The sequence below is a fragment of the Macrobrachium nipponense genome, chromosome 1 (assembly GCF_015104395.2).
Source record: "Macrobrachium nipponense isolate FS-2020 chromosome 1, ASM1510439v2, whole genome shotgun sequence".
Classification (NCBI taxonomy): Eukaryota; Metazoa; Arthropoda; class Malacostraca; order Decapoda; family Palaemonidae; genus Macrobrachium; species Macrobrachium nipponense.
In genome coordinates this window covers 181,000,278-181,016,032 of record NC_087200.1, presented here as the reverse complement: position 1 = coordinate 181,016,032, position 15,755 = coordinate 181,000,278, and the positions used below count along the sequence as shown (strand labels likewise).

The 15,755-nt window shown below is 35.6% G+C and overlaps 1 protein-coding gene across 6 annotated transcripts in view; it reads right to left on the bottom strand.

The window, feature by feature from the left end:
- The window catches only part of LOC135219885 (very long chain fatty acid elongase 7-like), a 185,431-nt gene that overhangs the window by 14,614 nt on the left and 155,062 nt on the right, over positions 1 to 15,755 (bottom strand). For 5 of the 6 annotated variants that reach the window (XM_064257034.1, XM_064257036.1, XM_064257035.1 and 2 more), the window contains exons 2-5: positions 6,824 to 6,996; positions 5,210 to 5,505; positions 2,729 to 2,809; positions 612 to 668 (exon numbers count right to left, since the gene is read on the bottom strand). In XM_064257034.1, the coding sequence (XP_064113104.1) occupies positions 612 to 668; positions 2,729 to 2,809; positions 5,210 to 5,505; positions 6,824 to 6,890 (501 nt within the window). In that variant the 5' untranslated portion in view covers positions 6,891 to 6,996. Of the gene's footprint in view, positions 1 to 611; positions 669 to 2,728; positions 2,810 to 2,883; positions 2,965 to 5,209; positions 5,506 to 6,823; positions 6,997 to 15,755 lie in introns of all 6 variants that reach the window. The other variant, XM_064257037.1, reaches the window with a different exon arrangement.

Here is a 15,755-nt window from a genome sequence, read left to right as displayed (position 1 = left end):
AGCAGAGACAGAGCAGGATTGAACTACCGACCTTGGTAGTTCTACCGCCTCCAATACCACTCAGCTATGAAGTGGACCTAACTTTTTTTTACCCTATTACAAAAACCTACGTACTCTACCCTCTGTATACTGATAAATCTACATTAAATATTAAGAGTACACACGTGCAGCTTTGGACACAGAATGCAAATGCAGTATCATGCAAAAAGAACGACTTAGGCTAATGATCTATACACACACTGGCGTTACAATAAGTATGGTCATCTAAGGTTAAAAAGTTAAGTAGATCTGAGTTTAACCCACTGAGCTGATTAACAGCTCCCCTAGGGCTGGCCCGAAGGATTAGATATCTTTTACGTGGCTAGGAATCAACTGATTACCTAGCAACGGGACCTCCAGTTTACTGTGGGATCCAAACCGCATTATATCGAGAAATGAATTTCTAATCACCAGAAATAAATTCATCTGATTCCGCGTTGGCAGAGCGGGGAGCGAACTTCGGACAACCGAATCGGTAGGCGAGCACGTAACCCACTCGTCCAATGAGGAACTGGTCGTCGAAGGTGACAATATGAAGGAGAAATAGACAGAGAATTGAAAAGTGAACTTACCGTGTCGATGAAGTCGACGAACTTGGAGAAGTAGTACCAGAAACCACAGTGCATCATCTGGGGAAACGTGAATTATGTGAGTGAATTATGTATACATGAATCAAGCACGGAAATAATACTAGACGCAAGTTCATTTATCTGAAGAAATGCCAGTTAAGGAGACGAAGTCTGTAAAAATATGCATAACACTCATCAAATGTGGATATCTATCTATCTATCAATGGAAATATTCACAGACTAACTTATAATTTACACATTCACTGCATTAATGTGAATAAAAAATTACCTTGTTTGTAACTGTAAATATAAGGCACTTTTTACATACCAAATAAAATTCATATACAGACAAAGCTTAAGTAAATAAATAGCGTAAATAAATAAATCAGTACGTAAGTAACACAAAAATTATTATGCAATTTTATAAATTTCATAAATCCTAAATTCTACATTTATATTTTCTTTCAAGCCAGCAGCTGTACTGGAATAAGAAATAACTGAGTATTCAAATCCTTTTTGCAACAACCAGAAAAAACTTTTACATCAACCCAGCTTTTGAAGTAAAGAACTTTGAAGGCCAACTACCAGTGCGCACTTAATAATTCTAAATTCTCAGACCATGAGCACTGAAATGAAAAATAAATTCCTTATTAATTTTCCCTAATATATTACATGAAAAAGTAGGCAGAGAACTGCAAAAAAGAAAAAAAAATCATTTAGATTTGATCTCTCTGCGTTTAACTTGTATCGTTATGTCGGCTCTAAGTACTCAAGGCTTTCACTTTGCGAGCGATATTTGATTTTTCATCTGTTAAGTTCTGACAAAGGAAAAATGATTGTTATCTCGTGAACATCATGAGGCTATTGATGACTTGTAATTTTTTGTACTGCGTTTTCCCCTTTTCTCTTTTCATCTCATCTCTCTTATCTTTATCTAGTCGTTATTGTGTTGGAAAATAGTAAAAGATTGAGTAAAAAATAAACACGTACACTAAGGTGCTACAGAACTATACAATAGAAGCTTTCTCTACAAAATTATTTTATCATCACGTAATAAATGCCACGGGAAGCTAATCCACACAAAGATTTACACAGAGAAGACTGTAACCTTTTCCATTAGAATACTTCTGCAAGCAGAGGCAATAACGAATCATACTACAAACCCGAAAGGACCACATAGTAACCCTCATAGCCGAGAATAGAAACCACAAAGAGATGTCTCAATAATAAAGATAAAAAAAACCACTACTCAAGATATCTTATCAAAGCTAAGAGAAAGTCAAGCGGAGTTTCAGAAAACACTCACATAACTCGAGAATGTTGCAGTTTCAATTATCAGCAACTGGTAACACTCAAGAAAGCTTTCATTGACATTTAAGATGAAGAGTTATCGTTCGATGAATCTTAATAGAAAAATAAAAGATAAAGAAACCTTTGGAAATGTGGTACAAGATTACACTGATGGAAACAAATTCTTTATGAAGTTGAAGTTATATAAAAAAAAACTATTTAGGGAAGGTGTACCAACTTACAAAAATTTACTTATGAAAAAGCAGGAGAATGAGATAATAATAATGAATAGTAAACTATACTGGTTGCTACGGTACCTGCTACAAACTAATAATAAATAGAGTAAACTACAGTGCTTGCTACGGTACCTGCCACAAACTAATGACAAATAGTATGCTACACTGATTGCTACGGTACCTACCACAAACTATTACAGTCACACATCTGAAAAAATACAGAAGTTTCTCAGCAGACAATGTACAGCGCAGGGGCAATATTACAATTACACAGGAAAACTAAAGTACAGTAAGAAGGAAAATAACACTGTGAAGAGATCGCTCTAGTACACCAGAGATATGCCTACACAAGGTCCAAATATTTCAGACCTAGAAAACCCATACTTACGCATGCGCGCTACAGTACATAGGCCTAACTCGAGGAAGAGGGAGATGAGGAGAAGGGGGAGGAGGAGGAGGAGGAGCAGGTGGTGGTGGCTGTAGGCGGTGAGGGCGTTGAAGAGCGAAGATAACACAGACGATATACCAGAAGATATACACATACACCTACATACACAAACTTGGCTTTTACCTTAAGTCCTCCACTGCACTTACCCGCACGGGGAGGGGATTATTGGAGAAGTCACACAGTTCGCAAATAAATTTGTACTTCCCGAACCAACCACCCACGCCGGCCTGTAAAACAAATCGATGGCAGGTCACGGTTACAGGTCAGGAGTCGGGTGTGAGAGAGCGGGGGATCAACTTACCCTGATCGCTTGAGGGTTATCGGAGAAATCACAGGGCTCGCAAATGAATTTGTAAGTCCCAAACCAGCCGCCCATCCCTCCCTGGCAGGCAGGAGTCGGGACGAAGAAGGATAGGCAGGAAAATGAAGGGGGAAAAAGAATGCCGGGGTTAAAAGAGGAGAAGGAAAAAGGAAGATTGATGAGAAATTCACAATCTCGTGAACAACGATTTGTGTAATAAAAACGCCCTATTATATAGTCAATTGTATAGCCGTGGAAAAGCTGAAAACAAAGATCTTCGTGTTCAGCGTAAACACTGGTGTTCGAATCTTTGCTTTTGTATTTTAAACAGTAATATAGTTTACCATATAATTGTGCATTTTTGTTACACAAAAGAAGTTCACTAAGAAGAATTTTTTTCTCTCTCATTATATATTACATATCGTTTTTTTTTTTTTGCATGATCACAAAAAGCTTACTGAAGCATATATACGCGAGTATTATAATTATATATAGCAAGACAGGAGCTTTATACAACTGAAATATATCAGAGTTGCGGAAATGATAACATTATATTAGAGCTGAAACACTGCAACATACAAAATTGTAATTACAATCGAAAATGTTTAAATCCCTGGCCAATTAACTTTCCAACATTTTCACGTAATTCAAAAGCAAAATCCGTACTTTATATATTAATAAATGTTTTATACACATTGCAGGTTAATAATTCTATTAAAGTTTAGCTAAAGCAAGCAGTTTCCATGTGTTAAGGTTATCGCAATTTTTTCATACATTATACTAAATGCAGTTTAGTTTTCATTGTAGTTTGTACAAAGGATAACTGAAATGTTAATATTAATACATTATTTAATGGGTTCCTCATTAGCTTTATCCATTAGGCTGACATTTGTGAGAGTTATTTTTTTTTAATTCATTTCAATATTTTTTTTTTTTAGTTTTCTAAATTCATTTCAATATTATGTGCGAATTAGTTTTTAATTCATTTCAATATTTCTCGTAATTTAGTTCTTTTTATTTATTTCAATATTTTTTTTTTTAGTTTTTAATTAATTTAGATATTTATTGTGAGTTAGTTTCTTCATTCCTTTCAATATCAATTGTGAATTAGTTTTTTTTAATGAATTTCAATATATTTTGAGTTAGTTTTTTTAATTCATCCCAATATTTTTTGTGATTTAGTTTTTAAATTAATTTCAATATTTTTGTGTGCTTTCTTTAATCTATTTCAATATTTTTGTGTTAGGTTTTTGTAATTCATTTAAATATTTTTTGTGAGTTACTTTCTCCCTTCATTTCAATATTCCTTTTGAGTTAGTTTTTAATTCATTTACATATTTTTGTGAGATATTTTTTAAAATTCGTGTCAATATTTTTTTGCGGGTTAATACTTTAAATTCAATATTTGTTGTTGGTTATTTTTTAATGCAATGCAATATTTTTTGTGAGTTAGTTTTTTAATTCATCTCAATTATTGGCGAGTTAGTTTTTTTTTTATTCACTTTAATATTTTTTTTATCGTAAATACAGAAACGATAACGATAACATTTGCGTCATGGTCATGATCGCCACTGTATGACGGTAGTGATTGACTTAAACTGATCACAAATAAAATTCATTTGTTATTTTTAGCTACCGTACCCATTTCCTTTAAAAAAATTAGATTAGATTGCTGTTACTCAGGCAACTATTACTACTTTATTTTACTATTCTGTTTATGATTTAGACAAATTTTATTTCCACGATGCAAAGACTATTAATGTAAATCGGTGAATATATTGGTAAATTAGCATTTGATTAAAATTAACTGACATACACCATTCCCCGCAATTAATATCAACTTCAGGAATGTACGGGCGTTTAAATGTTAGTTTTTTTAAATATGCTTAAAGTGCTAGTATTAACAGTAGTAGTAGTAGTAGTAGTAGTAGTAGTAGTAGTAGTAGTAGTAGTAAGTAGCAGGAGTAGTAGAAGTAGTGTAGATAAGTAGCAGCAGTAGTAGTATTAGTAGTAGTAGTAGTAGTAGTAGTAGAGAATATAAATCAACAGGCACAAGTAATGGTTAACTTATTAACTCATTGAATATTGCTTTAACACTATTTTTTTTTAAATATGAAAAAGACTTTTATATCAACAAAGAATTACCTAAACATATACATATATATATAATACATATATATATATTATATATATATATATATATATATATATATATATATATATATATATGTATATATATATATATATATAATGTAGTATCTACATGCGTCTAAATAGAACATAAACAAAAAAGGGCCCAAAGCCTCGCCTTGTCGCACTCCCTTACCTCATAGAAGAGCCAGGCGGAGTAGACGACCTGTATGGCATTGTAGAGCATCATGACGGACCTTAGCCCCGTGAAGGGCTTCCGGTTCTTCATTAGATTCGGCCCGAGGTAGGTGACGGCGAAGATGTAGATGAAACAGAAGAGCATCGTCGGCAAAGGCGAGGACATCAGCCACCAGCCGTTCTGCCTCGGGTCCTTGGGCAGCTGCCGGGCGACGGTGTACTCGCCGTAGATGTAGCTGGCCAGGGCGATGGCTGCCGCCCACTTCCCGTTGGAGCGCAGTTCCTTCAGTTCGTCTGGGCGTGGGAGGAACGCGATTCAGTACTGACGTTATATGTGGTATATGAGCTGATCTATTTCTGACTGTGTCTTGTACGTGTGTATGTGTTCGACGTTTTGCTGAGTTAGCACTTTGCAGTTGAATCTTGTGTGTGTATGTGTATGTGTATGTGTGTGTGTGTGTCTGTGTGTGAGTATGTGTTTGCGTTCAATACTGAGCAAGCTATCACTTAATAGTTAAAAATATGAACTATTAAGTGATATTAATTCATTGCAGTGTCAAGGAAAACCCAATATAGTACCAAGAATAATAGACGTGTGTGTGTGTGTGTGTGTGTGTGTGTGATCGATACTCGGCAAGTTACAACTTTAGCACATAAAAGTTTATTCCTGACTTTTCGAAGAGATATGATATGAAATTATCAAAGCAGATTGATTGTGTAAGTCACTAGAGTGTCAAGGAAAGCCCAAGAAGGAGATGAGTACGTATGCCCATCAAAGATGCATGCCACAATACCCTCACCCATAAAAATGTCGCCAAAAGGTCGCAAATTCATTGCGACACGAAAGCCACAGGCAACAGTCGTGCCGAATAACTTTACGTGACTCGCTGTCACTAAAAACTGGCTGGCCCAATTGTTTTTGATCCAGCAGCAATTAACAACACCGTAGAACTGGTTTTATTCTTGTTTTAAACTGTTTAATTTTATTTTACGTTATTTTTACTTGCCGTTAAGTTTGCGGCTTACATACTGACTCACTACGAGAATGAAGTCCATGTGGCACCGAAAGTAGGTTGATTAACATTACGCAAGTGTAGAATATGTATGTATGTATTTATGTGTGTATGCGTGAACATAGAAATGGAAATATCCTATATTTTTATTTAACAAACTCACAAGACATCCAAGCAAAAGTGAAGGCAGAAATCAAAGGGAGAATTTAGGCTCGCGCTACTTCAATGTATCTGATGTTATGCAATGAAGGTGTTGCAAGAAGTGCAATGGAAGGCTTTGCAACGATATATATATATGTATATATATATATATATGTGTGTGTGTGTGTGTGTGTGTGTGTCTGTGTGTGTGTGTGTGTTTGTAATATACAACTGTCCGTAAAAAATATTTGCCATATTTCGGACTCATCTTGGTGAAATAATAATAATAATAATAATAATAATAATAATAATAATAATAATAATAATAATAATAATAAAAATACAACAATTATAACAACAATAATGCACCCAACCAGCTCTAGAATCAATGAAAACAGCGCGGATGACAATTATAATAAAGATATCATCAACAACAACAACATCAATCACCCACTGACCTGCATCGTCGGGAATGGGCTGCTTTTGAGCAGCGATAAAGCAGGGAGTGGTCTGCGATGGCGACATCTTGGAAAGTCTTCCTCAGAACCGGTCTTCAGGGAAAACAAATAACTCTCTCTGTCTCTCTCTCTCTTCGTCTTTCCTTCTGTCTGTACCGCTCTTGCTGTTCGCTCTGGAGAGAGAGAGAAGAAAAAAAAGGAAGGCATTACAAAAAATTACGATTCTGATGAATGGGATGATGTGATACAAAAATAATGTCTGCCGAAGGTTAGAATTGAATTTTTTTTGTTTGATTATAAACTGATCACGTGAACACTGCAAGGTTACAGTAATGTCGTCGACCCGTACAAGGAAAGGTTTCACACAGATGAAAATACATTTATGCAAATCAGTTAGATAAACGACCACAACCACACACACCAGAAGCAAAAGTATGCATATAAATACATCGATAAAAAAATATATGTATATTTATGTGAATATATAGATATATATACATATGCGAATTCCACAGGAAAATTGATAGTCAGAAATCCAAGCGCTTTCGTCTTTACTCAGACATTGTCAAGGTGTTAATGAGGTACAATTGGAGAGAAAGGTCTCAGGTACAACACAAGATTAAGAATACCAGATGGTTAATTGTCAAAAGGGTAAAAATTAACCATCTGGTATTCTTGATCTTGTGTTGTACCCGAGACCTTTCTCTCCAATTGTACCTCATTAACTCCTTGACAAAGTCTGAGTAAAGATGAAAACGCTTGGATTTCTGACTATCATTTTCCTGTGGAATTCGCTTATTTATGAAGTCACGTGCATCTACTGTGATTTTTTTAGCATATATATACATATATATGTATAATATATATAAATAAAGGTTTTGTCAGAAAGGTGAGAGAGAAAAGAACTTTCGGTCTAACACGACCCTTTACTTAGGTCATGTTAGACCGAAAGTTCCTGGCTCTCTCGCCTTTCTATTTTCCTCCGTGACAAAATCTTTATTTATACATAGCATCACGTTTTACACATATACAAGAAATATGTAAATACATGATTTAAAAAATATATGTATATTTATGTGAATGTATATATTTATATACACACCTATATGAACAATATATATATATATATATATATATATATATATATATATATATATATATATATATATAATATATATATATATATATATATATATATATATATATATATATATATATATATATATATATATATATATATATATATATATATATATACACTGTATAAGAAATACAGAGAGAGAGAGAGAAGAGAGAGGAGAGAGAGAGAGAGAGAGAGAGAGAAAGTGTGGTATCAAAAGCCCAGCTTTCGAAAAGCACTTCTGGAAAGACTGATTAACGAAATACCCGTTGGTAGGAGACTTTCTTTCCAGTGATAAATCGCGCGTGGACATGATCATCAGAACTCCCTTTGAAATCAGACCTCCCAGAGTCCCGAGGAGAGAAAGCGGGTATATATATAATGGGTTTGGCTTCAAGCGCTGTAAAAGACAACAGTCATCTTCACGAAGCGTCTCCATTTTGATCTCGGTATTCCTGTTTGTGAAGGGAGGGAGAAAGCAGTTGAGAAAACCCATATCAAAATGGGCAGTGGAAATTGGTATGCTTTGTTTCATGTCTTGGATTATTATCTTATTATTATATTTTTCCATTGCTCTCTCTCTCTCTCTCTCTCTCTCCTCTCTCTCTCTCTCTCTCTCTCTCTCTCTGCAGAAATTAACCGGCAAAATCTTCGTGAAATTAGGACTATGTAATTTCATGGCAGAGATTATATTACTATCATTAGCGTTCTCTCAACCCCGCCCCTGAACCCACCCCCCTGCTGCTCTCTCTCTCTCTCTCTCTCTCTCTTCTCTCTCTCTCTCTCTCTCTCTCTCTTCAAAAATACACCTGCAAAATCTTTAAATAAAATGAACGTAACCAAGACAACCAACATCAAACTGACGAATTAAAACTGAAATATCTGATTTATGGCAGTGCCCACTATTATCATTATTATTCTCTCTCTCTCTCTCTCTCTCTCTCTCTCTCTCTCTCTCTCTCTCTCTCCAAAGAAATGTAACCAAAAATGTTGAGTTGCAAAGCATAAGAGAAAAGAGGCAATGCTTTCAGGGAAGGGTTCTTTCTGCTAATCTTATGTCCCAAGAAATCTAAAGAGAAATGGAGACAGTTGAGCTTCCTATATAATGTTAATAATCACACCGAACAATACGAGAGAATAGAAGACTGAAAGCGGAGAAACAAATCCACAGTTATGTATGTGTACATGTATTTTAGAAATAAATCTTTACACAGAGCTCCTGGGAATCTGTTGAATTCCGTTTTCTGAAAATGGGAATCTAACAGATTCCAGAAAGCTCTCTGTAGAGATTTATTGTCTAACTATACGTTTACTCACATATTGAGTAGATTCAGGCCAAAGGCCAAGCGCTGGGACCTATGAGGTCATTCGGCGCTGAAATGGAAATTCGCAGTGCAAAGGTTTGAAAGGTGTAACGAGGAAAACCTCGCAGTTGCACTTCGAAACAATTATTTGGAGAAGGTGGAAAGTCAGACTGAAGAAAGAGAATATGAACGGAGGTACAGTCAAAGGAACGAAAGGGGTTTTGCAGCTAGGGGCCGAGGGGACGCCGCAAAGAACCTTGATGAGAGTCTTCAGCTCAGCGCTTTACCCATATACATTTGAAGACTCAAGCCGCTATGAGTAATTTTCTTTTTAATTGACAGTAATGCTACTGTTGATGAAATTACCTTCATAAGCAACAACGGCAGCATCAACAACAACAAAAACAAGTAAAATAACTCACTTGTAAGTACAACAGCTTACCACGAAAAACTAAAAAAGAAAAATCAATATAATTATTCCCTACTCAATAGAAGTAACACGATGAAATACTTGTTTAAAAAACGGTCACAAATGAACACAAAAAAGAAGTCTTCATATCGTCTGTGGAAACGTCTAGAATTTCATTTTCATCTTTCCATCTGCAGACAGAAGACGAGATAGAACTTTATTCCCCTGACGCTTGATTGATTGAGAGGTGTACGAGAAACTATATAGGTTCTTTTTAGACATCGGAAATCGGAAATGTAGATTTTTTTTTCATATATAAATTTCAAGTGTTTGATCTGAAGGACGTCTAGTATGAAAAAGAAAGAAATTACGGTTTTGCTCATTTCCTGAATTACCTGTAATAGGAAACATTACAAAAATTGTTAATTCCGGGGAAAAAAAATAAATGTACGAATGTACAGCGCTCTGAACATGAAGGTGTATGCTACGCAAAAGCCTTATAGAGAGAGAGAGAGAGTGAGAGAGAGAGAGAGAGAGAGAGAGAGGAGAGAACGCAAATACATATTCTACACACCCCTACCCATCCCCGAACCTACCGGCCACCACAACACACACACACACATGGAAAATTGGTTCAAATGTCGTGGTGTGAATTATGATAACAATTCATTACGGACTTTCTTACTATACGTAAGAATAACCGAAAGGTTACTGAATGTTATTGTACTGAATATGGAGACGAAACCATCGAAGACAACAACAAAGAGACAAAAGCATGAGCGCGAAGGCAAGCAGCGGCCATCGATTGATGTTTTGAAAATTTGTGATGACACCGTGAATTCCAGGACAAAATAGAAAATTTGATAACGGTGCCTGATGGCCTGACTCGGGAGTTGCCAGTTCGCCTCTATATTGAGCTTTTGCGAAGAGATGTTTCAGTGTTTTGAAGCAGCAGTATAATTAAACGTCTTATGGTCATCATGTGATTGTGTGATCTTTTGTAAGTGATGTGAGATGCGTCTGGCTCTCGTGTTTAGCGTGACTTCGTATGTTCGTGTGACGAGTAGCGTGAGAATGCAGTTTGACTGAGCGCTGCATGGCTGTCATTCGTACAATGATTATTGTACACGTGCAATAAATCAGGGTTTATATCCTTTCAACTACAAGTATCGTACGTTTCTGCGATAATCACTTTGCTAGACAGATGTTTATTTATCCTTCTGCGTATAAATAATTTATCATATGAATACAACAGACCAATGGAGGCAACAGACATATTATGGTGTACAGATCAACATCGCAATATACAATATAACGTGTAGCATAATAAGCCGCACATATTATATCATCTCCACTTTAAACGGTATATCTTATTTACAGAATAAAAAAAATAGTATTCAATAGTGAGATAATTAGTCTTGAATCCACAAGAATACATAATCTCATGCACTCTAATCAACATGAGCAACAAAGCTTTCTAAAACAATCAAATCTTACTTCAAGGAGTGATAAGTACTATGTATTACCCAACTTTCCCTTTATTTATCTAATTCTCAGTTGCTAAATTACACGAGATGCGAGATTCCGCTAGTTTAGTTTAATGTCATTACATTTCTAAAAGCATAACACCCCTAGCATGGAAAATCGACCAGACTGTAAGGTCGATCAAACGGTCACCAGCGCGAGAAATTCGACTCTACGAGCGCGCAGGCAACACGTGTCGTCAGCAAAAGGCTTGGTGGCGTCTATACTACGTTGGCTACCCTCGGCAGCTTGCAATGCCCAAATTGCTTTCCTGTTACGTCTAAAGGTCTGCAAAATTGTCATCTGTTGACTAATTGTCGCCGAGAAAATCGTTCGCTAATAGAAAAAAAAAAAGAAGAGATGACCACACAGGAGCATTCCCGAGAACTTTCCTTATCTTCATGAACCAGTTTTGACAGCAAATGACACTCGAGACATTTTTTCCTCGACATTTTACGAAAAGAGGATAATGACTTTTCTGACCTCGCAGATTTGGCTGTTTGTGGCCTGAGTTTAGCGGACGATAATGCTGAATGAGAAGGTGTGTTTAGCAAAGTAAATGTTTACAAAACAAAAATCGGAAACAGAGTTAATAATTATGAAGGTACATTGTTAGCGTCTAAAGGTATTTAAGAGCATAAAATCATGTATCACTTTTTAACCAATCCAGACTGCCCGTGGGAAGAATGCTTTTTAACATCATGAAAATGTAAAATATGATACTGAAAGAAAGTAGGCCACATGACTCACGCCTTTAAATGTAACTGCATAATTCTAGGACATTCCATTTCAGTAATTATAAATAATTACTTGGTGTTATAACTTAATCCTGCTGATTTGGTTCTGAGTTCGATATAAATGGAAATTATGCAAAGAAACGAATTAGTTCCTGTTATGTATGCAGGAAAAGCAAAGAGATATATGAACAATCAAATACTAAGTATTGGCAAAACTAAAGGAGGAACATTAGCTAAACTAAAATGCTAAATCATTTCATCTGTCAAAATTCATGTAAGCAAATCATTCAAAATTTACTTCAGGGACAGTCTCCCCATTAAGTTGGAATACTGTTGTTATTATTATCTGTAGCAGCAGGAAAGGCATACGATATCAATAAAAGGCACCTGATAATTCATTACGATCAATTTGATAAAAACGATATTTTTGAAGCTCATGTGCGCTATGATGACCAAAGACATATGGCAACCCTGCTGTGACCAGAATGGGATATGCATTTGAGAGAGAGAGAGAGAGAGAGAGAGAGAGAGAGAGAGAGAGAGAGAGAGAGAGAGTTGCGTAACTATACACTAATTATGTACTTTCTTAGATAATAAATCATATAGATTAATTCAAGATATTTATTGACTTCGTGCTACGAACGTAGGAACTTATGCACAACCACACTGCGTTTTAGCAACTGGTACTAACGGCGTTTTAATACTACTGCTTCAAAGCAATGCTATTTCTCTTCGCAAAACCACAGCAGGCGAAACAGGCTTACTGATAACATCGGAATCAGGCGATATGACATCGTCATCATTTCTCCTGTGTCCTGGAATTTAAGTTGTCATCACAAATTTTCAAAACATTGATGGCCAGTGCCCTCTCACTCGTACTTGATCCTTCTCTCTCTCTCTCTCTCTCTCTCTCTCTCTCTCTCTCTCTCTCTCTCTCATTTCATCTCCATTCTCACTACCACAACATTCAAAACCTTATAGTTTTTCTTACGAATACTTGTTAAGAGATTATACACATAATTGTTATAACTCGCTTAACGACGTTCGGCTTTGCTAAATTCCTTACGCACAGATACACACAAACACGCGCACACACAAACACACACATGTATGTATATATATAAATATCTATAAATTGTGTGCTTATGTATGTATGTATATTTGCCACCAAGCATAAAAGTTAAAAAGACTGAAATAATATTAACTTAACCAATAACATTTGTAATTAAGCAGAGAAATAAAGCCTTTCGTGACAATCACCGAGAAAACAGACGAAACTGAATTAAGACGAAAAAGGAGGTTTCGTGTCATCCAACAGCAAAATAATTAAGAATTAAAACTTTATTAGTGCCTCAACTGAAAATAAATCACAGTAAAAAAATCAAGGAGTTTAAACTTTATTAGTACCTCAATTAGAAACAAACCACAGTAAAAAAAATAAAGGATTTTATACCTTATTAATACATGGTGTCCATAAAGTCCCAGTAACATTACAAGCAATAAATACTTGTAATGGTACTGGGACTTTATAGACACCCTGTACCTCAATTGAAAATAAATAATAACAAAGATCAAATAAAGGAGTTTAAACTTTATTAGAACCTCAATTAAAAAAGAGCCAAAGTAAAAATAAATAGTTTAAAATTTATCAGTACCTCAATTAAAAATAAACCACAGTAAAAAATAAGAAAAAAAAAAGAGGTTTTTAAACTTTACGAACAAGAAATCCTTCAGACGTTCTAATTTTCCAAGACGATCTTTAGTGAAAAAATTAACTCTTATTTTTTCTTTTATCTCCCAGGAACTGGATTTATTGGTGGGGGTGAGTTAGAGAGGGGAGGAGAGGGAGGGGTGGGTCTATGAATTTAAACGCAAAGGTCATTTGCAAAAGCTGATCCTGACCTGATTTAACTGGGAGTAGGTTTTTTTATGTCAATACAAAATTAAGTTTCTGCATGATTTTGGGAAATGATAACTGGATAATAATAATAATATGCTGGAAGTAAACCCTCTTTTAAACATGTTTTATTAAAAGTAATTGCTGCCTCAGCTGCGTTAATCTTATAAAGGTTCTTTTCTATTTTTAAACAATAATTAGAGAAATAGAGAAGAACCTTTATGAAATTAACGCAGCTGAGGCAGCAATTACTTTTAATGTAATAATAATAATAATAATAATAATAATAATAATAATAATAATAATAATAATAATAATAATAATATAAACCCCAGGGAGTACCGAAAAAAACAGATTGTACCTTAACTTTAAAAGAAATTATTATATTGCAAAAAAAAATGCTTCACCATAATATTCAGAAAGAATTACTGGAATACCATATGATGATAATGATAGGAATAAAAACCATGAAATGCAGAGTAAACCCAACTGTAATTTAAAAAGCGAGAGAGAGAGAGAGAGAGAGAGAGAGAGAGAGAGTAGTAGGCACAGTTTCCTTTTACACTTCAGGATCCAGTTCAGTCCGATTCTAACTGCCGTTGCATGCCACCGCCCTGGGATAGGTTTCTTGCCGGTGTCGAAATCGCCGTAGAGCGACGATGACTAAATCTCACTTCCTTACAGCTTCCAGAAAATTCTAGCTTCGTTCATATCAGACACGCGACTCGGTAATCCAGGTGGGGAAGAAGTTGCGATTTTAAATTTGTCGAGCTTTCATGAAATCGTTTCTTATCGATCTTTCACCGAGACGACATGTAGAAAGTTTTTGTTCCATTCCCGAAGTTCGAAATAACGTTTGTGTAGTTCCGCGATCCGCTCACTTGTTAACTACACATTATGACAGAAAGAGCTTATTACCCTCCACGTATCTTGGACCTTTCTGACACTGATGATCTCACAATACTTTCTTTTTCTGCTAGATCACCCCCCAAGCCGGTTTACTTTTCTCCCAATGCATAACAGGACATGACGAAATACGAAAAAAATATATATATATATGTGAGGAATGAATCTACATATAGATAAACTGGTTTATGCAAAAGAACTTTCTTGACGTTTGAATTACCTCAACCCCTCCACTCCCACCCCCCAAACCCCTTCTCCTATTCCCACTCACCCATCTCCGCCTCAACACCCCTCAGGCACAACGACAAAAGGATGAAATAGAGAGATTACGAATGAAGGTAATCGTAGATACGAAGTTCAGACTAGTATTTAGAAAGACGGCTTTGTCGTCTGGTTGACCTAGGGTTTATAGCGCCATAAATGGCGAAAAAGTCGTCTCAATTTCCTTGTAAGGGGACCTGGAATATGCTAATGAGACGCGACCGGTGACACCAGAACTCGAACATTGGCCAAAATCCCACTCTTCGCATTTTGCATAAGACTTGATTTCTTAATCAATAGGTAGGTTTAAGATTAAGATATATCTAGTTTGGTTACAATAAAAGAAAAATAGACATCATTACGATAGTTTAAAAGAAAGGGGATTAAAGCAAATACCAAATAAAAAAGAAAAGACGTGTGGACATGCGCACTAGGGCAGCGGAAAAGACCCAGTGATCCAAAACAGTAAATAAAATTATTTTTTGTTTTGGGCTAAATCCGGTTTCAATAATCGTCGGCGTTGTGTGGGTCCGTTTTCACTCACTCAATAGTGATTCTAAGATATTTATACCTTCCTCTCTCTCTCTCTCTCTCTCTCTCTTATCACAATATGGAGAATTTCCTGAAACAAAAAACTATTATCAGGTTTTTAAAATAGTCATATAAATTTTGTGTATTACTTACACGGGTATAACTTTAATATATAAACAAGTACAGTATTCTTACTCAGGAAACTGTTCCAAGTACACGGGAATAATTTAATGGGTAATAGAG